Raw genomic sequence first — 22,622 nt, forward strand, 5'->3', positions numbered from 1 at the left:
ATTGCATGTTTGCTGAAGAGCTCTGAAGAAGCTCATTTATAAAAGTCAGCATGTTGGTAAATGGTAGCTAGCTCATGAATAACAACAAAAAAGCTGGATCTACAAGTCACTACAAATTATTTACTGTGTCCAGATTCATTTGCAACAATGGGCTTGGGTGCAAGAAAATCTTGAACTATGGCCAGAAATCCCTTCTTTTGTTGCTAGCAGTTGCATCTGCTGCTCCTTTCTTCTAGTGCTGCACAGATCTTTAATCCCTAGAATGTGTTCCCAATTTGATTGTATTTACATATCTGTCTATAGCTTTACTGAAAATACCAGCCCTACTCTTCATCACACTTCCATGCTGTGTTAGGATTTTGTTTGGATAATGTCACTTCTCTTGTGCCTGGAAAATTTGGCTTCCTGTGAGCTTTTGGAATTTGACTTCTTCCTTTATATAACCAGAGGGGTTTTAAAAATTTTTTTCTCTTTTTTTTTTCCTCCTTTTTTTCTTTTCCTTTGTAGTTCTCTTTTCAGTCTACTAAGAGAACCAAGGATGTGTACAGCATACCCTCTGACCTGCCGTGTTTAACTCAGATGTAGGCTCAGTATGAAAAATGTACATGAGATTTTGCATTATGCTTGGAGTGGGTGCAAGCCACGCTCCACAGCTCAGGGTTCTGAAGGAACCATCGTGGAGATGCAGGAAGTGGCAATGAGTCACGTCTGAAGCAAATCCAATCCAACCAAACAGAACTAAAAGAAATGTAAACCTGTTGCATCTGACATTGTAATGTTTGATTGCTGTGCTCAGAGCTAGTGTCACCTCATGCAAACTCCTGGCCAACGCCTTCCCAATAGTGAGTGCTGCTGGTTGCAAGCTAGCGCTCGGGAAATGTGATGATTCAGTGTCCCCCAAGGCTAGCCTGTGCCTCGTTAAGAGATAAAATCCAGAAGCCTAGCAGTCATGTTAAGTACAAGGTTGTGCGCTGATATCTGACACGGGTAGAGCAATGAAATCTCTCCCACGGGCCTCAGAGCTGCAGCCGCTGTGTGCTGGTGACCCCCGAGGCAGAGGTGCCTGTGCCATGCACTGCCCACCTCCTCCCAGCTCCTGCTAGGAAAGGAGCTGGCCTCAGCCAAGTGCCCATGGGAGCAGAGGGCACTCAGCAGTGGCACAGGGGGCTTCTCTGAATCTAGCTCCAACACGAGAAGCTTGGGTTGAGAACAGGCTACTCCCCGCAGTCCCCCTGGTTGAGCCCCCAAGGAGTCTTCTCCTAATTCCTCAAGTAAGGAAGGGCAATGAAAGGTGCTGTTGTGTCCCACACCAAATCTTTTTATTGTGGTAAGGCTTTTTCACATCAGGATCTGCGCACCCAGATTCCTGGGAGTGGGTTTTCTAAGTGTGCAAAGTCTCCAAAAAGATGAGTGCCAAAAACTTCTTTAGAATTCAAACACATATCTTGACAATCATGAGAGTATTTCTTAATATGCTTTTTTTTTCCTGTTGTTACAGAAAACATAAAATATTTTTGTCTCTAGGCGCTTAAAATTGTACACTTAAAAGAGCTGTGTTTTCAGAAAAGATACCTGACTCATCCCTCCAGGAAAATAATGACTAATCACAGCTGGTAGTGACAAAACCTGCTAACCCAGTTCTGTGCAATACTACTAACCCAAGATTCATGTAAAAGATATATAACTCTATCCAACTGATGGGATTTTTCCCATGTTTCACCACAGAGATTATGAAGTAAAGGTAGATTAATTTTTAAAATATATTATCAATGATTTTTCACATTAAAAATCAACATATTATACTGCATCTCATTCCTTGGAAGTTTAAATAGAAACTCAGAGTTTTCCAAGTTCGAAAGAAGCCATCCTGCTTCTATGGCTGAGCAGATCTGTTGCATCAATTTACCATGGACATCCACTTGATTTAGTTGAAATAACACTTATAAAGTAATAAATGTTTAGTTTAAGAGAATGCTTAATGAGCAAAGTTTATTACTTACTGGAAAATCATTGAAATTGAAAGCCACACATATTTACATAAAGTATGTGGCATCTGAAAGAAATCCAAAGAATTTTGTTATTAATTTCCTGTGTTGTTTACATGTGTTAGAGCTATGTTTATTCCAGAAGAATCACTCACCAGGAGTGATAGAAATCGAAGTGCAAACTGGTTTATTTTTCTCAGTAACTTATTAAGAACAGCATCAGTTTATTGTGTTAGATAGATGATATGCAACAGACACAGATATTTTTCTTCAAGTATATGTGCACTAAATGAGAAAATAAAGCAAAAAAATGTGCAGTCAAGTGAGTTTTTTATTAAACTAAATAAAATAAAAGATTAAATACCATTTTTGCGATCTTGAATTTTTTCTATTAATTCCAAAAGGTATTGAATGTCACAACACATTTTACAGTGCAATATTTAATGTATGTTTCAATAACCATATCCTTATACAATGAAGCACTAATCGAGATAATAGAAACATCAAGTGTTTCATTATGCTTTCTTAAGAACATATGAATTAAAAAATCAATATAAAATTGCCTTCACAAATCAAAGACAGTAGAGATTATAAAGTCTTCTTTTAAAGCTGGAAAGAGACGTATTTTTATGGCAAGTTACGATATGTTAAAATAATTTCTCATTTTTCACATTTGGTGTGAAAACTCTCCTGCATATTTCATAAGCTCAGACCATCTCCTCTTAATTTTGGCTTGTCTGTAGAAAGCAGCTGGCTTTTTAAACCAGCTATGAAGGAAGTTATTCAAGTTCTTTCCTTAGCTCCCAGTCCTAATTCCTCAGTCCTTAACTCTGCAGAATCTTCCTCGAAGGGAGTTTTGCTATAGACTAAATGCAACAGTGTAGGACTTGTTTGATCCACTTGTGGGCCTGGAACAAAAGAAAAGAGAGAATAAGGAGTGTGTGGCTTTTCCAAGAGTGCATACTGTAAGCCTTGGAACCAGCAGTAGCTTGTTTTAGTAAAGGCAGATATGGCAAGGATTGAATCCTTGAAGAGGAGTGAGTCTTCTAACACCAGATAAATAGGTTATATTTGTGTTTTACTGTGCAATATGTGGAATCCCTCTTCATCATCTGCCAAATGTTTCTGCATTTGGAGTTTGTCTTGCAGCAGCTCAGATACTTTAACAATTTAAGGATGGAGTCCTCACACCACCAGTGTAAGTGCAAGCAATCCCTCTGCTACCAAGGGAATGGCCAAGTGGCCCAGTCTCTGCATGTGCAAGTGAGGCATGGTGGGGATGATGCACCCGCCCTCCCGGGAGAGCTTGTAAGCTCTGCTCCCAGAGAGCAATAAGGATTTCAGTCCTGCCTGGGGTAGACGAGCCAGAGCAAGCTTCACAGCAGAGGCACTGGGGCTCCAGATCCTCACTGGGGGCTGTGTGCCTCCTTGGAGCAGTCTCTGTGGCACCCCTCTGCAGAGGGAGCAGACTTGCAGCTTTCAGCCCTACTGCCCTCCAAACCCAACTCTGCTGTGGGAGGTTTAACACTTACTTAATGAGGACTATGTGTGTGCATACATATGGATGTGTGTATATCTGTCTACACATACACACAATATAAATTAACTAAACATGTTACTAGGATACATCAGGAAAACCACATCCAAACAAAGAGTCCAATATGGAAAAAGCTATTAAAAGATCCCAGCATTTTAGCTTGTTGTGTATAGGAATAAATACGATTACAGGACACCACTTTTACATTTTGTTCTTTTCCTATGGCATTTACAAGAGGTGCTGCCTTCTGGGGTTAAAAGAATGATTGCAAATGAACAAAAGCAATTCCAATCTTTGCAAATAACATGATGCTCACAATTTAATTGCTCACCTCAGGAAAACTTGGTGATGAGCTCTATAGTTAAGTATTAAGTGTATCAGCCTTTTTTTAAATGTCCAAGAGGCCTCAACAGGACCCTGAGCTCTGCCTATAGAGCTTTTAAAAGAAATGCAAGCAAGAACAATTTTTGTGCTCAAGATCAGAATACCCCTCACATAAGCTCAGTGCTGAAAGATGAAGATAGGCATGAAGTTTACAATCTCCTTTTCATCACAACATTCATTTAGGCTGTCTAGTTAGCCTAAATAATTTTACTCCTTCAACTTAAATGCAGAGACACACAATCAGAGGACACACACATTGCAGGGCTCAGTGTTGGTATGCACCAGCCTGAAGCAGTGCTCAGGATGGAGGAGGACCAGGAGATACTCTTGCAGCCCTAGAGTGAGGACGGCCCCGTTTTGCCAGGGCTCTGCCACAGCCCATAAGCAGATCACAATGCACCAGGATGTGGCAAATTAGCCAGCTGGCAAATACTCCTTGCTAAGCCAAGGAATTGAACCAGACACGTTTTCCCTGCCACAGTTGCCTATTTATGTCTTGTAATGTAGAGATGGTCTGGTTTTGAATACCCTGCTGCCTTCTGCACTGTTTCGCTCAAACTCTGGACCCTACATATAATACCGTGAAGACAGCAAATCAGCCAAGGTACCAGAACTGTGCAAGCCAGGTTTCTAAAGGAAAAAAAGACCTGGGCAGTTAAAATCATTTCAGAAAAGAAAAATGTGTTGCAAGTGTAGACTCTTAGCAGTCAGTGATCCAGGCCTGCCTGTGACTTCCCTGGCACCACACCTGGACCTGGTCCGATGTCTCGATGACATGATGCTGTAAGACCTGGCACATCTGCTGTATCTGGGCTGGTAATGTGCAACTTTTCTGGGCTATACCAAATGCCCTGTCCCCAGACACTCTGAAGTGTTAGGGCATGTAATTAAGTGCTAATTTAAATGACACTAGTCATGTAACTAAAACACTTAAGATTTTTTTTCTAGTCATGATTTTCCAAACTGAAATTCCTCTTGGAACTGACTTTGAAGTCAGTAACAAGCCTCCCATTGGGTTTAATGCAAACAGAATTGGCCCTCACTGGAGTTTTTAGTGGAGCAGAGAAAAATATTTTTCCTGTTAAAAGATTTTCCTATTAGTACAAACACATAAAAGACTTCTCAGAGTTATAGTGTTAAATATTTTAATGTCTTGCCAAACCTCATCAATTCTCATTGTTTAGCAAAAATGGCACTGACATTCTGAGTTGCTGGCTATGGCATTTTCTGCATATTAAGATCAATAATATGCTTTCTAAGGAATAAAGGGTTGTCTAATGAAAAAAGTCTTTTAAAAGTCAGGACAATTCCAACTGCTATGAATGATTATAAATTATGTGGTTATTTTTATGGGGGTGGGGTAGGGGGTGATTAAGGACTTGGGCACATGAACCATACTTCCCCACTTCCTTTCCTTACCAGAAATTGTACTTCCCAAAACCCCCCCTTATTAGCAGCTATGTGAATTCCAGGTTTGGCTGCCACTGTAAGGCACTAAGTTTTCTGTTTTAGCCCCAACCCTGGGTTCTTGAAATATTAATTGGAATAAATGTCTTTGACAGGCTCTACTGACATGTACAGAAGGAAGATCTAGCTCAAATTTCTCAAAAGTTGTTCTCTTTGGATCTTATGCTCTACTCCGTATTCAAGCAGCCTCGGCAAGTATTAGGTGCGTGGGCTTGGTGCTTTGAGTTCCTTCATTCCAAGCAATGCAGATGCACCTTCAAAGGCCCCCTCACCTGCACTGGTTTGGCCTGGCTCCACAAAGACTGTACCTGAGGCCAGACTAAACTTGAATGACTTTGTTTTTCAGATGTTAAGGGCAACACGAGCTCTGAAGAAGGAACCTAGGGAAGGTAGGGAGCCATGGCGAGGCCATGGCAACATCTGTGGGTGGCAGAGGAGATGGCTGCACAGAGCCTGCAGGATTTGTCCTTGAGGACAGGTGTCTGATGTGTGTGCACTCCCTGGGCACTCCAGCTGCAGTTAGCTCATGCCGATGAGGCCTCCACAAGTAACACCCTGCTCTGATGCATTTGAAGGAGTGTTTCCAGCCACATGGGCACAACTACGCACTGTCCTTACCCAGGACCAAAAAGTCCATCACCACTTTATGCAACCCAAAGAAAGCAGTCCAGTTTCAACCTTTTTCAAAGCATTGGCTGCTTCAGACTTACGTAAGGGAAAATTAAAATCCTCCCTTCTTCTTTCTGTTGGGAACAAAATCTTCCATCACTTTCCTGCAAATATCTCAGCATTGCCTAGGTCTGTAAGGAATGTCTGCCCAGCTCAATGGCTTTGTCTTTTCTTGCATTGGGGTGGTGGAAAATAAATCTTTTTAATCAGAAACTGAAAAATACTTTTTTATACATATAGATATGAGGCTCTGGGGACCTTATTCAGTTCCTTACGGGGGTTGAGTTCCTTAGGGGGGGTTAAACTTCTACTTCTCACTCTCTGTAACAGTATACTGATGTCTGGGTAGAAGCTCTTCTGGTGTTGCCACAGGAGAAGGGAAGAGGGACTGAATCATCAATCATGATATGGAGATTAGTGTAGCATCAAGAGAAAGATAACTATTTTTTGTCCCTATCCTTTGGATGCCTGATATTATGTAAGACACCCATCATGGTTGTGGGAAACGTGGCTGTGAATTCCCTAAAGCAGAGAGATGAAGAAGACGGACATTGCTAGCTCCTTCAATCCCTGCGTGACTAACAACCTGCTCTGAGAAATGGGGCTGCTGGTGCCACTGTGTTTCATGCAGATCTGTTTGTGTGAGCATGGGTTACATGTGCACTGCCAGAACAGGCTCCTTCAGGGAGGAGACATGCTTTGTCTGCGTATCCTGATGGGATTAGGTGCAAGATACGCACTTAGCCCTGTCAAGACCAAAAGGCTTCAGTGCATGTGCAGAGCAGAACTTCAGGCATCTTAGTGGCTTTCCTGATGCTGGGGGAGTTACTTGGTAAAGACATGATGATATGAAAAAGATAGTCTAAATTTAAACACCAGATTTCCACCCAATCCCCAGTGTTGTTCTGTTTGTGAGCTGGGCTTGTGTCCCAGTTAAGTAATAGGAGCTTCCTAGGTGTAGACGGTATGAAGGATTGCAGTGACTCTTTCTAAATGCTGTGTCTTGGAACCTCTGCAAGAACTTAAAGGTTTTTTTCTAGATTCGTTATGGCAATGAGAAATAAGTACACACATACATATGTAGCATTTATTGTAGTGTACTGCAGTATGTTAATTGATGCACACAAACATATTGCTCTTTTTTTTGTAACCTCTCAATATAACATGGTGTGAATGAATGAGACATTTTTTAAAAATATATAGAAATAGTCATTAAAATGTGTTGCAAATTCCCAGCTTCCTCCTAACTCAGAACTTTATTTAATTTATCACCTTAAGTGTTTATAAGATTTTTTTGAATCCTCATGCAGAACCAAATGGTCTTAATTCCATTTACCATCTCCTATCTGCTCTCCAACAGTCCAGAGCCATAAAATCCTTCTCCATTTCCCATTACAACCTATGTCAGATGGCTCCATGTCTGTGACTCCAGACCTTGGCTGGTCACAGGGCAGGTCACATGCAGTCATTAATCAGGGGTAAAGGAATATCCATCAGGTTCTTGGACTTGAGGTGGAGATATTTGCTGAGCTAGATGTTGGCTGGAGTGATGTAGATGCAAAGCAAGTAAGATATTGATTGCAAGGGATGAATTTAGAAGTGGACTTTGTGTTGATACCTAATTTGTACAGGAAAGTAGCAGGAGATGAGTTAAATCTCTAGAGGGCCAAAAAGATAATTAAAACCACCCCTGAATGACAATGGCTATTAACTAGCTGCAAGTCACTGCATCCCCGTGAAGGAAAAAAAGGAAACCAGCAGCTGCCCAGGCCCACTTTGAGAGGCTGTATGCATGCTGTACGTATTCACAGCTTATCTCTATAGGTCCCTGCTGCTTCTCTATGGTCCTGTGAGGGTGCTGGGGAGGCAGGTCTGATAGGGCAGAAAAACACCAGGAAACACGTTTTGACAGAAAAGGCTTGCAAGCCTCCCATGTGTGCTCCACATTGCCTATCGCGTGCCCTTTGATGTCGGGTTTGGCTCGTGGGAAGGCGTGAGGCCAGATCCTCACGCTGGGACAGACAGTGCCAGCCCCACACACCGGTCGCAGTGACAGATGACACCCTACAACCCCAGGTGAGGATCCAACCCTTCCCCAGCACACAAGGCAGCCTTTTACGTTTTTTCCTTCCTTTTAAATCATTTTTCTTACCCTTTTTCTCACTCCCTTTTTTTCTTTTATTTTTACTTCCCTTTTAAATTTTTCTTTCTTTTAACATTTTTTTAATTATTTCCCTTCTTGTATTTTTCTTTTCTTCTTGTATTTTTCTTTTTTTCTTCTTCTTCTTTACTTTTCTTTTTTGTTGTTCCTGTTGTTGTTTTTTAAAGTATTTGGGGGAAATTTTTTTGCCTTTTTTTTTTTTTTTTCTCTAATGACTAGGAGTTTGCTGTGTTTCTCGCTGCAAATGCCGTTGTTTCCTCCCCGAGTGAAGCAGGGACTCAAATTGCTGCCTTCCCGGTAGAGAGGGGGAGGCAGCCGTGCCCGGCGGGGAGCCCTCCTGGCCGCTGCTTGGCCTCGTACCTGCTCGTACCTGGCCTGAAACGCAATCCCCACCTTCCCGCGGAAAGGAAGCGCTGCTCAGCAGCTCTGAGCTTCCAGCTCCCTGGCTGCAGGGGCTCGGCAGCTCCCTCTGCCTTGCTCTGTGCCCGCTCTCGTCTCTTCGTGCAAGACACCGACGGGAAAACATTAATAGTCAAAACGGTGGGGTTCCTCTCCTCTCCTCTCCTCTCCTCTCCTCTCCTCTCCTCTCCTCTCCTCTCCTCTCCTCTCCTCTCCTCTCCTCTCCTCTCCTCTCCTCTCCTCTCCTCTCCTCTCCTCTCCTCTCCTCTCCTCTCCTCTCCTCTCCTCTCCTCTCCTCTCCTCTCCTCTCCTCTCCTCTCCTCTCCTCTCCTCTCCTCTCCTCTCCTCTCCTCTCCTCTCCTCTCCTCTCCTCTCCTCTCCTCTCCTCTCCTCTCCTCTCCTCTCCTCTCCTCTCTCCTCTCCTCTCCTCTCCTCTCCTCTCCTCTCCTCTCCTCTCCTCTCCTCTCCTCTCCTCTCCTCTCCTCTCCTCTCCTCTCCTCTCCTCTCCTCTCCTCTCCTCTCCTCTCCTCTCCTCTCCTCTCCTCTCCTCTCCTCTCCTCTCCTCTCCTCTCCTCTCCTCTCCTCTCCTCTCCTCTCCTCTCCTCTCCTCTCCTTTTTCCCCTTGGGTTTGGATTTTTTTCCTTTCTTTTATTCTTTTACCTAAGTGAATGAAATAATTTTTCTGATATGTTGCACGGTGACTTCATAGAACGTATACATTTATCCATGATATTTGTACACCGCAACACACAGGTATAGGAGAAAAGGAAAAAAAATCAGCAAATGCCTGTGCTTTCATAAGGAGGTTTTTGAAAGCTGTGGACTGTGCCAAGATGATTTTGGAAACGAATTTGAGGCACTTGAGTAAATTTTGCAAAAAAGAACATGAAGGAAAACCGGAGAACATGAAGGAAAACCGGCCTCGCCTCTAGGCATTGCACCGAGGAGAGATCTCATCCCGTTTGCCTGCTGTCAGCTGGGAGCTTTCTCCTTCGAACTTTCTTTCTTTATTTTTTCTTGAAGCCTGAGCGGGGGCTTTGGTCTCTGCTCGTAACTCCAGACACCTCTTGCCTTCTCTGATAAATAGACAGCTTTCTGCCGGGAAGCGCCGGAGGTGACCCTGTGCTGTCTCTCAAACCAGGCACTCGTGTCTCACTGCCCCACCTCGCCCGAGCACGGGGCAGCGTCAGGGAAATCCTGTCCATTTCCCACGGGGTCAGGGGCTGGGGGCGGTGCCACAGCTCAGCCCTGGCAGACCCCTCCGCCAACTCCACATCCAAAGGACGCTGTTATCACACGCCATCACACCATATCGCATGTCCCATCCTGCCGTATCAGCAAACCGGTGTATTTCAATAAAGTTCCCACCTGCATTTATGCATACATGTTGATATGTGGTTACGTGTATATCGTATATTTGTGCATGATTTTGTATTTTTAATACGTAAAATGCATATTTAAATAGTCCTCAGTTTGTGTTTCTTGCTTGTAGATCTGCAAGCGCATGAAACGAAAGGAAATTGCGGGACTAGCTCACTATTCTTTAAAAATGTAACTAAAACAATCTAATATATATTCCACTGTAATAATTTAACATTAATTTAACACGAAGCACCTGGGGCAGGGGGTGGGAAGGGGGATGTGTTTGATCCCACCGCTACTGCTGTCTGAGCTGTGGGAGGGTGCGACATTCGGCTCTAAACACGAGCATCCCCTCGGGCGGCTCGGTTCCTTCCCATCCTGCCTGTACCGCTTCGATGCGGGCTCCAGCACGGTCCCCTCCCTGCTCCCGGGAAGGGGAAAGGAAAGCGAATGTGCCCTGCGGGACGGGGGCTGGGGGGGCAATGGGTCGTACGGGAGCCTGCATCTCGCTGGTGCCGCCTGCCACCTGCCCCGCGTAAGGCGGCGAGTTGGCAGCCACGGGCAGCGAGCCGTGACAGCTGCCGCGGGTCACAGCTGCTGGAAAGGCCTGCCCTGGCCACCCGGCTGCTGCGTCCGCCGCTGTCCTGCTCGGGACCCAATGTTCTCAACCTCGTCTGGCATCTGCAAAGAGCATCCTTTCCCTGAAGGTCCCACTAGCTCTCGGCTTGGGAGTCCACGTGCTATTTGAATAAACGGTGCCAAGGAGATGAAACGCGCTCGTCGTCGGGGAGGGTAGGGTTTACCCCTAGCCCAGGGCTCCGGCCAGCAGCAGCCCGGGAGGAGAGACCCTTGGTAGTTACACCCAAGCAGTGGTTACATGGCTTATGTAGTACACCTCACCGCAGGTCCCCCAGTTTTGACAGGACTTAAGAATCCGGGCGAGGCCTGAGGAACGTGAGGGAGGACGTGGCCCCATCCGCCCTGCTGAGATGGGCGAGAGCGTGGAGCGTCCGGACCCCCAGGCGCAGCGGGCTGGGTGGACGCGGGGAGGCGCCGGGAGCTGGAGACCAGAGGGCGATGAGGAAGCTCGCTGAGGTGTTCCTGCCGTCGGGGAGGGTGCCGGTCGCCCGATCTCATCAGGGAAAGCAAGGAGAGGGGGGACACAGGCCACTATGCGAGCACAGCCCCTGAGATGTAACCCGGGTGAGGCCCCGCCGGGCCGGCCCCAGGAACGGTGGCAAGAGGCTGCAGCCGGCCTGGGGGATTGTGCGTGTCCTGGGTAGGGACAGGGAAGCAGGGGTAATCGCGTCCCACGCCTGAGAATCAGCCTCTCATTCCCGCTTGGGAATGAGTCTGTGCCTCGGGAGCTGCCCATGCACCGCACCCGCAGTTTCTCCCCGGGCGGCACACTCCGTAGCCAGCCCGCAGGGCATTTTCCGACGGTGAGGGGAAAAGCCAAATCAGGGTTGTGGAGAGTTCCGCCAAGTGCATATTACCGATGGATTTCCCTTTCCCGCCGCAAGATTTTAATGGGTTTTGAACGGAGAGAAAACCCGGAGCTGAGGGATGCTGCTAAGCTTACAAGGCTGAGAGTATTCGCCAGGGGCTGGGGACGGTATATCTAAAGGTACATCCCGCACACTTGGTGCCCACCGACCTGGTGTCTCGACCTTCCCCGGAATTACTGCAAATTAAAGGCTGATTATGAGCTGAGGGGTGCAAGAAGAAGCTCATCCCTGTGCCTGGAGGGCTGGAGGGGAGCACGGCAGCGCTGGACTCCAGAGATGCTCTCACTTAACGCCGAGGCCAAGTCCTTTGTTTTCTGAAGACAGACACGCAGGACAAATCCCTTCAGGGTCTGAATGACAGCCTACATGTCCCACTGCTTAGAAGGCTGGGCACAGCCGGCCTGACGGCCGAACATTGCAGAATTAGGTTTTCTGGGTGAATTTTGTACTTCTCGGAGACAAGTACTCTTACTGCGAGCGGGGAAGACCCCAGTCGAGAGGTTTTCTTGGGGACGGTGTTTCCAGGTTTGGAAAGGAGTGGCAAGAAATATCACCGGGCATTTTCCAGCCATTACTTCAGTGGGAAAATAGGACGGGAAATGCTCCCCCGATCGGCTCTTTCCTGCGGCGTGCGTTCGGTTATCGCATCGTCACTGTGAGCTCAGGGAAAAAGAGGCCCTCTCCCTGCCCTTGGCCTTGCGAGATGAGTGGAGGCCGTGGGGCGAGGTCAGCTACCGCCGGAGAGGAGCGGCTGCTGCCCTCTGCCCGCCCCAGGGGCTCCGGCTGCCGGCTGGGGCGGGCCGGGGCGGTACTGGCTGCCGGCGACCGTGATGGGCGGTGGCTGAAAGGTTCCAGGCTCAACCACACTCGAGAAATAGCCCCCATCAAAAAAAGAAAGAAAAAAAAATTTAAAAAAAAAGAAAAAAAAAAAAAAAAGAAAAAAAAATTTAGTCCGTCAGCTACAGGCAAGATCCCTTCTGGTTTTGATATACACACACCCCGCTCTCCTCAGCCCTTAGTGGCTTCCCTGCCGCCCGAAGGTGCTGGTTGCAGAGCCCAGGCCGCATAGCTGACCCCCAGCCAGCTCTCCACGCCGAGAGACTGGCATCTGAAATATTACCCAGGGAGCTGGAGCGGCTCCGGCAGTATCGCCCCGCTCTTCCCCAAAAGGTATCCAGGGAATCCTTCCCCTCCCTTGCCCGCCGAAGCCCTTTCAAAGAAAGCCAGCCCGGTGTGTTAGCCTAAGTACGAAGCATCCGAGGAATTTCCAGCGGGGAAACGAGCCCTTTCCGCGGGCTGGCGGCGCTTCCCCGTCCTGCCCGGGGGCTGCGGACCGCCAGGCGCAGCCCCTGGCGGGGCGTACCTTTAGGCATGGAAGCGTTTAGCGGTTTCGGCGGTATTAACTCCTAACAGGGTGTGAAAAGTATTGGGGATTGAAAAAGCTGTGGGAAAGTGGATTCTTTCCAAGTCAGGCGGGCTGGAGCTTTCCTCTGCTCTACTGGCGGACACCTTGCGCTGCTCCTGCCGCAGGGCCCCCCGAGGAGCCCCTTCCCGGCGGCTGCGAGCCAGACAGCCCGGCAGGTGCGATGCCCCTCGCGACTTGACGGAGAGCTTTTATAGGTGGAAAACACGGCGTCGCGTTTTGCCACCAGCCTGCTCACCCCCTGTCACCCTGCCAGCGCCATGGCGCTGGGCGCGGGAGATGCCGCTCGGTGCTGGCTCTTCAGAAGGGTCCCTGGCCTCGCCAGGCAAGGTCTTCCCGTCTTCTTTTGCTCCGGGAGCGGAGGCTGGGCCCTGCTCTGCCTCCGGCCGCCGCGGCCCCACACCCTTGTGTTCTTTCATCGCAGCCCCGCCGCCGCAAGCGGCTCAGCGGCGTAAGCACCGCCGGGCTCGCAGAGGCACCCGGACAAAAGGACTCTTCTCCCAAAAACTTCTTGTCGGGTTTTTTCCCTCTTTTTAATTTTTCACTAGTACATCCGGGTTTTTTTTAAGTGTGAACGGTCCGAAAAATGACTACGGTACAAATATTTCAGACCTGATCAAACTGAATCAGCCGTTAACACTTGATCCAATTAAAGCGGATATTCACACCGCTGGCCCGGCCTCCCCGAAGGAGTATTACGATATGTAACCTGTGTCCGCCTTCACACTCTACCTTCTCGCGGGGGGGAGGTAGGGGGGAAAACATCGAGGTTTGGAAAAAAAATCTTAAACCTCGGGGCCAAAAAGGCAAGAATAATGATGATGATGATGATAATGATATTGATGATGAAGATAATAACAATAACAATAATAATATGTTGTTGTTTCTCCTCGCCATAGAAGACAGCGAATGGCCAAGAATTATATTCTGGTAACCTGCTCTCGCCCTGACCACGGCTGTCCCGGGGAGAGCGGGCAGCTGCAGGCTCCGGTGCTGCCGGCCTGCCTCTGTCGCCGCCCGGCCTCCCCGCTCGCCCAGCGCCGCCCCTTGGGTGGGGGCCGGCGGGGCCCGGTGGTGGTACCCGGGTGCGGGGCGGTGAAACCCCGCCAGGAAGGAGTCTTCATGGGCTCCCCGGTAGGGAGCGGTGCGGGGCAAGCCGGTGCAGGGGGAACCGAGCGCCTCATCGCTTACCTGGCTTAGGCAAAAGATACAAAAAGAAAAACCCTTCTCGGGAAAAAAATAAATACAAATCCTCCTCAAGTACTCCCGGAGTCGCGTCCCGAGTGATGCACTTGGCCAGCGGAGGGGAAAGGCACCGGCGGCAGCTGTTCCGCCGAGCAGGGCGGGAGCAGCCGCAGCGTCTGGCTCGCTCTGCGGTTCCGAGGAACCCCGAGATAAAATGACGGGCTCCTTCTGTGGAGAAATAAATTTCTAAGCATCAGAGAGAGGTTTTAAACAAATAAATTAAAAAAAAAAAAAAGCCCCCCTCCGACCTGTGATTGAGGGACAGTTAAAAATAATTGCCCGTGTTAAGAGACAGGAGACCAGGTTACAGGGAAAACTACCTTCTTTCAAAGCTCGCTAATGGCCATACGATTCATTAGGTTACTTAATCCTAATAACCTTGCTAGCATCAGTCCCGGTGACCCAGCCCATTAAGCACCACCAGCTAAACCCTATAAAACAGGCAAGGGGAATGTCCAACATCTGAGCACATTTATTAGCATTATGTTCCTGAGATAACATGCCCCCGGCTGCCCTGTATACTGCTGCGGGCAGGTTGGGGAAAGAGGGAGCTCTGTTTTCGGAAGGGCTGAGCACAGGACCAGGACTTCGTCAGACGGGTGGCTGGTCCCACCGTCACTGTCACACACGGTCTCCCGTTCTCTCTGCTTTCCTCCCCCGGCCCCCGTCTCTGCAGACAAACAATAGCTACATTTGTGGCGAGCATTTTTTCCTTCTGATTAAACCCAGGCCAACCAATGGCAGCCAGAACGAAACAGAACGCAGAGAGTAACATTTCTATCATAAACGGGAGTTAACAACTTAAAAAAAAAAAAAAGGGGGGGGGGGGGGTAAGACAAAAAGACTCCCTTACACCGAAACGTGCAAGTGAGTCATTGCGGTATCACCCTCCGTGAAGGAGTCGGCTGAGGGGGAGACAGGGAAAAGGGAAGTGAGGGAAGCTGCAAGGCCGGTTCCTCCCGTGCCTTCCAGAGCTGCAGACAAACCGGACGCCTCCCCGGTATTTCCCTGCCAGGGTGAGGTCTCTGTAATTTACGACACGCGAGTTGTTACAGCATTTGCTGCTGCTCAGAGTGGGGCTGGTCAGGGCGCAGGCACATGCAAGCGATTAGAAGAGCGAGACCTCTCCCAGCGCGGCTACCACCTCCTTCCTCCGGCCCTCTCCGGGCAGGCAGATCCACTCCGCTCCCGGCTGGGGAGGGCTCCCCGCGGCCGGGGTGAAATCCCTCCCAGGATCCGCAGAGGAGCAAACCGTCTTCAGACTTTGATTCTCTACAATCCCCCTACCAACATTTCTTAATTTTTCCTCTCCATTTCTAAAGAAGAATGCGCCCAGAGGCTGCGGGATGGCGTTGTTTGCACGCTGGCCCCGCATTAAGAGATGCCGGCCCGGGGTTGCCGGCGGGGGTCCCGGCGGACACCGGTCCCAGGCTCCCACCGCTGCCCACCCAGGCAGCAGCGAAGGGGCGGGTGGCAGGAGCCGCCGGGATAACGCCGGGTTGAGTTGAAGGTGATCAGGCAGCGTTCAGCCTCCACAAGGAGCTGACGCGATCCCTCGTTATTTTCGCTATAGTTTTAACACGCTGGCAGAGATGAAAGAAAGAACAGCGGCGGGGAGGGAACCGCAACGCCCTGCCGAGCTGCCCATTCCCGGTGCTGTCGGCTCTGCGGAGGGTTTGCCGGTGATTAACCCTGAGGGCTGATCCTGCAAGCCCTTCTCCCCGGGAGCAGTGCCCACGACGTTCGCCGGGGTGCCAGGGGCACCGAGTGCTGCCCCGCAGTGGGGCTGGGGGGGAGGTGCGCCCTGCGCCCCGTCCCACACCTCCGCAACTGACAGCGATCCTGCTGTTAAACGCTTTTGTCTTTTTTGTTGTTGTTGGTTGGTTTTCCTCAAGGGCTATTTTAACTCATTAAATGTTGCTCTGGCTTGGAACTTGTCATAACAGAAGCCTGTTTTATTTATTGGGTTATTTATTTCTTTTACCAGCAACAATATCCCGAACACAGTCCAGTTGAAAGAAGGAGTTTCCAAAAACAAGGGGGGAAAAAAGGGCGGGTGAAGGTGAGGGGAGGGGGGGTGGTTTGCGTAAAAGAGAGAGAAGAAAAGAGAGGGAAAAGAAGGAGAGGGTGGGAGAGCAAGACGGGGAGAAAGCGAGAGATAAAGAGGAAAATCTAGAAGAAAGCAAGAAGGAGGGGAGAAACGAGAAATGGAAAGAAAACAAGAAACCAAGAGAAAACAAGAGCGCAAGCAAGAAAGAATGACAGAATGACAGAAAGAAAGAAAGAAAGAAAGAAAGAAAGAAAGAAAGAAAGAAAGAAAGAAAGAAAGAAAGAAAGAAAGAAAGAAAGAAAGAAAGAAAGAAAGAAAGAAAGAAAGAAAGAAAGAAAGAAAGAAAGAAAGAAAGAAAGAAAGAAAGAAAGAAAGAAAGAAAGAAACCCACACATGCCAGCTTTTCAAAATTAAAACAAGAAGCCCCGAAGTATTCATTTTGGTATTAATATTATTTAACATTAAAAACTCCGGGAACTTCAAACAAACTTCTTGCAGAGAAAAGAAAGAGAAAAGAACTATTCTCTGGAAACCATTTGTTCACAGCTCGAACTGTGCCTTTTTGGCTTAGAAACAAAACTCGAGACGCCCAACCCTGTCCCTCCTCCCCCCAGCATATATCTTTTCAGCACACATTTTAAAATAAATATCCTTACGAGTCTTTCCAGAATGCCTCCTTGTTATGAATTGATAGGATACAACATACCCCAGCTGTGTGCCTGGAAGTTGGGATTTAGCCCTTTAAATGCCAGGACAACATCTGCGGGGAAAATAATTAGGGCAGCTTCGCCCCCTGCACTGGGTGCTGCCGGCGGGGCGGCCGCGCCGCCCGTGCGCGGGAGGTGAGCGGGAGCTCCGCGGGCACCCGGCACGCCGCTGCACCCCCGGATGCCGCGGCAGCCCCGCGGAGCAGCAGGCGGCCACTCGGTGGTCTGGGTGCAGATAACCCCAGGAAAGAGCACCCAAGAAGGCGGAGGAGAAAATGGTACTTTTTCTGACTCTCCCTGCAAGCTCTTTTAATTTTACCATGCTTTTTGTCCTACTGCTCAGCAAGCCAAAATAAAAAGAAGATTCAGTATCTAATTTCCATAGAATTCAATAAAATAGTGAAAAGGTTGCCAGGAGTCTCCTTGGAGGTGTCCTGCTTGGGAAACACGGGCCGAACAGGCACGTTTTACGTCCCAACATAAAATTCATTCAACCTAGAAGATATTTTCGAGGACGTTTACTTAGTAAAGTTTTCCTGTAGCTATTTTGTCCGAGAAGAGTGCTTAACACAAAAAAAAAAAAAAAATAAAAAATCGCAGGAAGCACAGTGTGATCTTATGTTTAAGGGTTTACAACAGGTGTCAGAGCTCTCTTCGGGGAGAAGGAAATACATATATATACACACACACACACACGCGTGTGTGTGTGTGTGTAAACCGTTACTTAAAATGACCACTTCGCTTTGAACAAACAGACAAAGAAAAATCAAAAGAAAGATGTTACCGTTTTAAACATCTTCTATGTTAATACATCTTACACTCAGAATATATTATGTGACTTTATCATGTTTCAATCTGTATTCTCTTGTCGCTTTTAATGAGATTTTTACTAAGATGTACGCTTTTAGTCTTACATTTGGGCACGTCTTCTTAGGGTTGGACAAATGAAAAATTCCTTTGTTTTCAAAAATAAGAGAGACGAGCGAGTACTGGCATTGTGAATGACGTAAGACTATGGACATATATTACAATGATCAGTCATCACAAATAAAAAAGTATGATGAAGCACACGCTTGAGGTGATATACCTCTAGAAAATGAGTTACAGTTAGTTACTGTCCCTTCTCGCCTCCCTGTATCCAGCACGATATTACCTCTTCTCAGCCAAGAGCGGGGGGAAAAATAATTTTAAAAAAACCGAACTCGTTGTCCTTCGGGGAACACCATTTCTAACAGTTGTCTTACAGAGGAGGAGCTAGTGACCAAAAAAACCCCTGAGGAGTGAGCCCTTAATCCAAGGTGATGCACAGCTTTTTAATCCATGACCCCATATATATGTTTATGTCCACGTATTTCTACAGCTTCTGCTTAACGCACCAGCAGCGTGTTACTCTGAGAGAGGGAGTACATGTAAAATCCTCACAGATCTAGTGATTTTAGGTTGCCGCTTGTTTTGGGGAAGCTCCAGAAAATATAAAAACTGTGTGTGGGAATAATTTTTCCATTCGTTTAACACCCCCCCACTCGGCGAGCGCAGACGCCCGCCGCGCCAGGTACGGGTAGGGCAGAGGGAAGGGTCTCGGAGGGGGTCAGCCCCGGGATCCCGGGCCACCGCCTCCTCCCGCCGGGGGCTGTGCGTGGGATGTGCCCGAGGAGCTCCCGCCAGGGCACTGTCCGGCACTCCCTGCCCCGGCCGCGGTGCGCGGGGAAGGGGCACACCCCGCCTGCAGAACCCTGCGCTCCAAACCACGGCGTTGTCTCCCCTCCCTTTCACCCCCGGGACTCCCACCAGAGTCAAGCCAGAATGGGTTTCCTGAAGGCAAACTGCCTTTTTCAGAGCCCTTTAAATCCCAGCCCGGCCCCAGGATCCAGTGCACACGAGGATGCTGTACGAAAGATGCCAAGGCAGCCCCGACCCGGGAAGTGCGGTGGATTCAAGGAGAGGGAGCAGTGAAATACTGAAAGTACTCGCAGCTGGCAGCTCTCCGCAGTACCCATGGCAGGGGGGCTCCGGCGAAGACAGGGGGTCCCAGCCCCTGGGTTACTGCCCGCGGCCACCGCACACGCCCCGGCCAGCGCGGCCGCGGAGCTCCGGCGACGGAGAGCCGCCCTTTTTTTTTTTCACCTTTTTTTAAAATTTCCCCAGAAAGTGCGGAATTCACTCGCAGGAAACGGCAGCAGGGTGACGAGAGGGTGCCCTGCCCCTACGCTCGCCCAGCCGTGCCCCGGCCACAGCAGATCCCTGAGCCTGCCTGCACCTCCCCGCGGATGGATGCGCTTCATGCCCTTGTCGTGCATGGAAACCCAGGCCATCCTGCGAACGACGTGTTGCCTAAATAAAGATAAAACGTGCTATACATCACAGGCTTTCCCGGTTATTTTCAATGACTTGTCGATTCCTTCCCCCTCCCCATCTATCCCTCTACCCCCCTTCCCCCCCCCCCCCCCCGGCACACGTGCAATGATAGAAAATGGTTTTTAAATGACGAAGGGTCACGTAGAGCCATCCTGATCGTTTAGTAAAAATAACAGAGCTATTATAGAGCCGAAGGAAGGAGCCAGGGAGTTCACCCACACAAGGCTCCAATACCGAGCCTCGACTAACGCACACACAGAGGCAAATGTATATATATATATATATGTATATATATATATATATATATATATATATATATAATCACATACATATATATGCAGCGGCACCGTCCCATGTGAGCCTCAGGACTCTCTCATTAGACCATAAATACGTGCACAGATGACAGCGAGCGCTCCTGTATGGAGGGAGGGGGGAACGCGGAAGGGCTGTTTGTGTCTTTGGGATGAAAATGTACATAAACCCTTTTATGAGAGCTCGGGAGACAGCAGTTGCTCACTAACATACTTTTTTTTCCCATCTCTTTTGTCGAAAACTGGAAATAATTAAATTCTTTAAAGGTTTACTTTTGAAACCGTGGCTGGAGAAAACTATGATTCAGGTGTAAATAATTACCAAAGTCATGAAAGCAGCAACTGCTACATGTGGTTTATTCATTGCTTGCCTTTTTTTTTTCCTTTTTTTTTTTTAATCGTTTGATCATTTTCATCCCTAACTGTCTGCCAAATTCACATATTTGTAATTTACTAAACTTTATCGTTCCTACCAGGATAGGGATGTTGTACATTAGTTACCAGACCCGTCCTGCCCCAGCCCAGTGAAGAAGCCTGGCTGGAACAAACTGGATGCTCCTCAAGAAAGGATAACGCTATTACCCCTGTATTAGAACTGAATAAAAGATGCTTCCCCTTTCATAAACGCTACCAGACCCTCTCGACTTTAGACTCCGGAGAAGAAATGAATTATTAAAGGAAAGAAATTGTTTAAACACAATAGCTACTTGCCTAAATGAAAGCAATCCCTGGGGCAAGACTAACAGGGTTTGGCCAGAGAGCACGATAATAGAAGTATCGGTTCAATGAAAACCTTAGAGAAATAGGAGAAACGTGGACGTATAGGACACAGCATATAAAAAAAAGCCCAGGATTTACTTCATGCCTGTTTTCTTCAGCCAGCTCCGCTTTTTCTTTTTTTTTTCCTTTTTTTTTTTCTTTTGCCTACACTATAACTTCAACCCATTTGACTCTTCAAACAATCACGGTGGAAAAAGGCAGGAAACCGAACTTTTTTTTTGCCTGTGTCGTATTAAAAAAAAAAAAAATTTGCATAGTAAGCCACCACTTGAACATGTTCTGGTGTTGTAAAAGTGTTTTTTATCAGGCTGTAAATTACTGCCACTCTGACAGAACAGCCGGAAATGTAAATCACACCGTAGAGCTGAAGTTATGAAAAAGTTTGTTCCCTTTTCTGCATCCCAGGAAGATCTCAGTGCTGTTGGATTGGGAAGGGAGGGGAAAGGCTTGTTTACTATTTTCCTTCTTCACCAAACTGTTGGCTCCACGGTGCCTGGGACTTTGATGAGAAAGAATGGACAATGTGCAGAGTCCCTTCCTATGACACCCAGGCCACCGCCACTTGGGAGGTCCTTTGGCCTAATGTAACCACAGCTAACTGCTCCCAACAGGAGGCTCTGTGGATCAGGCAGGGTCACAATTATACTTCTGCTAAAGGAAAGAGTTGCCTTTAAAAAAAAAAAAAAAAAAAAAAAAGACAAAAGGAAAGGGGGGAGGAAGTAGGCAAGCGGTTGAATGAAAGACTTTAGATTCATTTGGGGAAGGAAAGACCGAGAGAGGGGTTAGTTGAAACAGTTTCCAAGAGGCATGAACAGAATGAGGTTGCACCCATCCATAGGGAAATTTCGGGGAACGAGGTCCGGGGCACTTCACATGGGGTTACTCCGACCCCAGGGCTGCCACGCCAAATCGCCCGTCGGGAGCAGCGGACCTTCCCCGCAGTCCTGCAAAGAGTTTTGAGGACTCATCCACGGACGGGAGTCCTCCTTGGTGCCATACATTGCATGGACATTGCTCCTCTAAGGCGGGGAGGAGAGGGCTACACAATCACGGTCCTCAACGAACCCTCGAACATCACCCATTTGCGCGGAGGGGGAGAAGAGCTCCAGGAGGAGACACTACAGCCGACTGGCCTCTGATTTTGGCAGTTGGGGGGCATCAATATTTTAGGGAGGTGGGAGGACAGGAATGTTGAAATTCATTATATGTCTCGAAGAGGAGGATGACTTTCCAGAGCTGTTAAAACACGAGCCTCTTGCATTTACGTGAAGAGGTGAAAAAAACCTGGGAGGAGGGAAGAGGGGGGATCTCCCTACCTCCGCCGCTTACCGGGGCAGCAGCTGCCGGCCCCTGTGGGTTTGCAGTCGGCCCGTCCTCCTGGCTCCCGGCTAGCTGGCCGGGTGTGCTCCCAGCGCCCGCCGGCTACCCTTCCTCTACTCCTCCCTCTCTTCCTCCCGTCCCCCGTTTAATGTTCCCAGATTCACGCCGCTTCGTTACCATCCCCGGTAGCCCGAGCCCCTCCGGGTCGGGGGCTTTGGGCGGATCCGAGTGCTGCCTCCCGCCGCAGCGGGCGGGGCACGGCGAGGGGTCTTGTCTTGTCTCCCCATTCTCACCCTGTCCCCGAGTCTGGGACAAGGGGACACCTCAGCCACCCAGCTTCGGGCAGCTCCTTTCAGGCAGCGAGATCCGACCGGGGGAGGAGGGACCGGCTCTGGGGATCAGTTCGGCCGCCGACCTCGGCCCCGCTCCCCGCCGCCCCCCGCTTACCTGGACCACTGTCCCCGTGTTCGGCGATGGGTTCTCAGCAGGACGAGGGTGAGAGGGCCCCCGGGTGCACAAGGGCATGGCATGGCCCCCCGCACACCCCAGAGAGATCCGGCAGGAGGAAGAGAGAGGGAGGAGAGAGGAAAAGCCTTTTTTCCCCCCTTTCTCTCCCCGTTTGAGCCGAAGTGACCCGCAGTATCTGGAGAAGGTTTTTGAAGACGTTTGGGAGGGAGGGAGAGAGTTTTCTGCTGAGAAACTCAATCTGCCATACAGTAGCGACTGCATCTGGGATCTGTCACCGCTGACAGCACCACAGGGCACAGACATGATCTTCCGCACAACACTGCAACTCCCCAAAATACCCTCCTCGCTCCCAAGGTATCTGCCGGCTTGCATCGCACTCCTTCGCCAAAAGGGGGAAAGCAACCTGAGTCCCCGCAAATAAATACACCGAGGGGAAGGCAAGAGAGAGCAACCCTATCTCCCCCTTCCTCTCCGCGATGCTGAACGCTCGG

At 48.8% G+C, this 22,622-nt stretch overlaps 1 protein-coding gene across 3 annotated transcripts; it reads right to left on the bottom strand.

Annotated features, from left to right (window-relative positions):
* Window positions 1-2,106: 2,106 nt before the first annotated feature.
* On the bottom strand, window positions 2,107-22,622 carry LOC138109755 (uncharacterized). Of its 3 annotated transcripts, XM_069013740.1 has the most exons (3): window positions 22,111-22,622; window positions 14,087-14,308; window positions 2,116-2,893 (listed from the first exon to the last, which is right to left on the bottom strand). In XM_069013740.1, the coding sequence occupies exons 1-3, from the start codon at window positions 22,501-22,503 to the stop codon at window positions 2,852-2,854; spliced, it is 657 nt and encodes a 218-aa protein (XP_068869841.1). In that variant the 5' UTR covers window positions 22,504-22,622; the 3' UTR covers window positions 2,116-2,851. The 3 variants fall into 3 exon arrangements, 2 of the variants coding, with proteins under 2 accessions (XP_068869841.1, XP_068869840.1); XR_011150702.1 differs by lacking the exon at window positions 14,087-14,308 and having other exon boundaries at window positions 2,107-2,893; XM_069013739.1 differs by lacking the exon at window positions 2,116-2,893 and having other exon boundaries at window positions 9,509-14,308.

Source organism: Aphelocoma coerulescens, chromosome 4, assembly GCF_041296385.1.
Source record: "Aphelocoma coerulescens isolate FSJ_1873_10779 chromosome 4, UR_Acoe_1.0, whole genome shotgun sequence".
Lineage (NCBI taxonomy): Eukaryota > Metazoa > Chordata > Aves > Passeriformes > Corvidae > Aphelocoma > Aphelocoma coerulescens.

Bases quoted from the DNA above. Each gene is read 5' to 3' on its own strand.
- LOC138109755 (XM_069013739.1), bottom strand. From the start codon at position 22,503: ATGCAAGCCGGCAGATACCTTGGGAGCGAGGAGGGTATTTTGGGGAGT. The intron at 14,309-22,110 runs GTAAGCGGGGGG...ATTTCTCCACAG, and splicing joins ACACGGGGACAGTGGTCCAG to AAGGAGCCCGTCATTTTATC.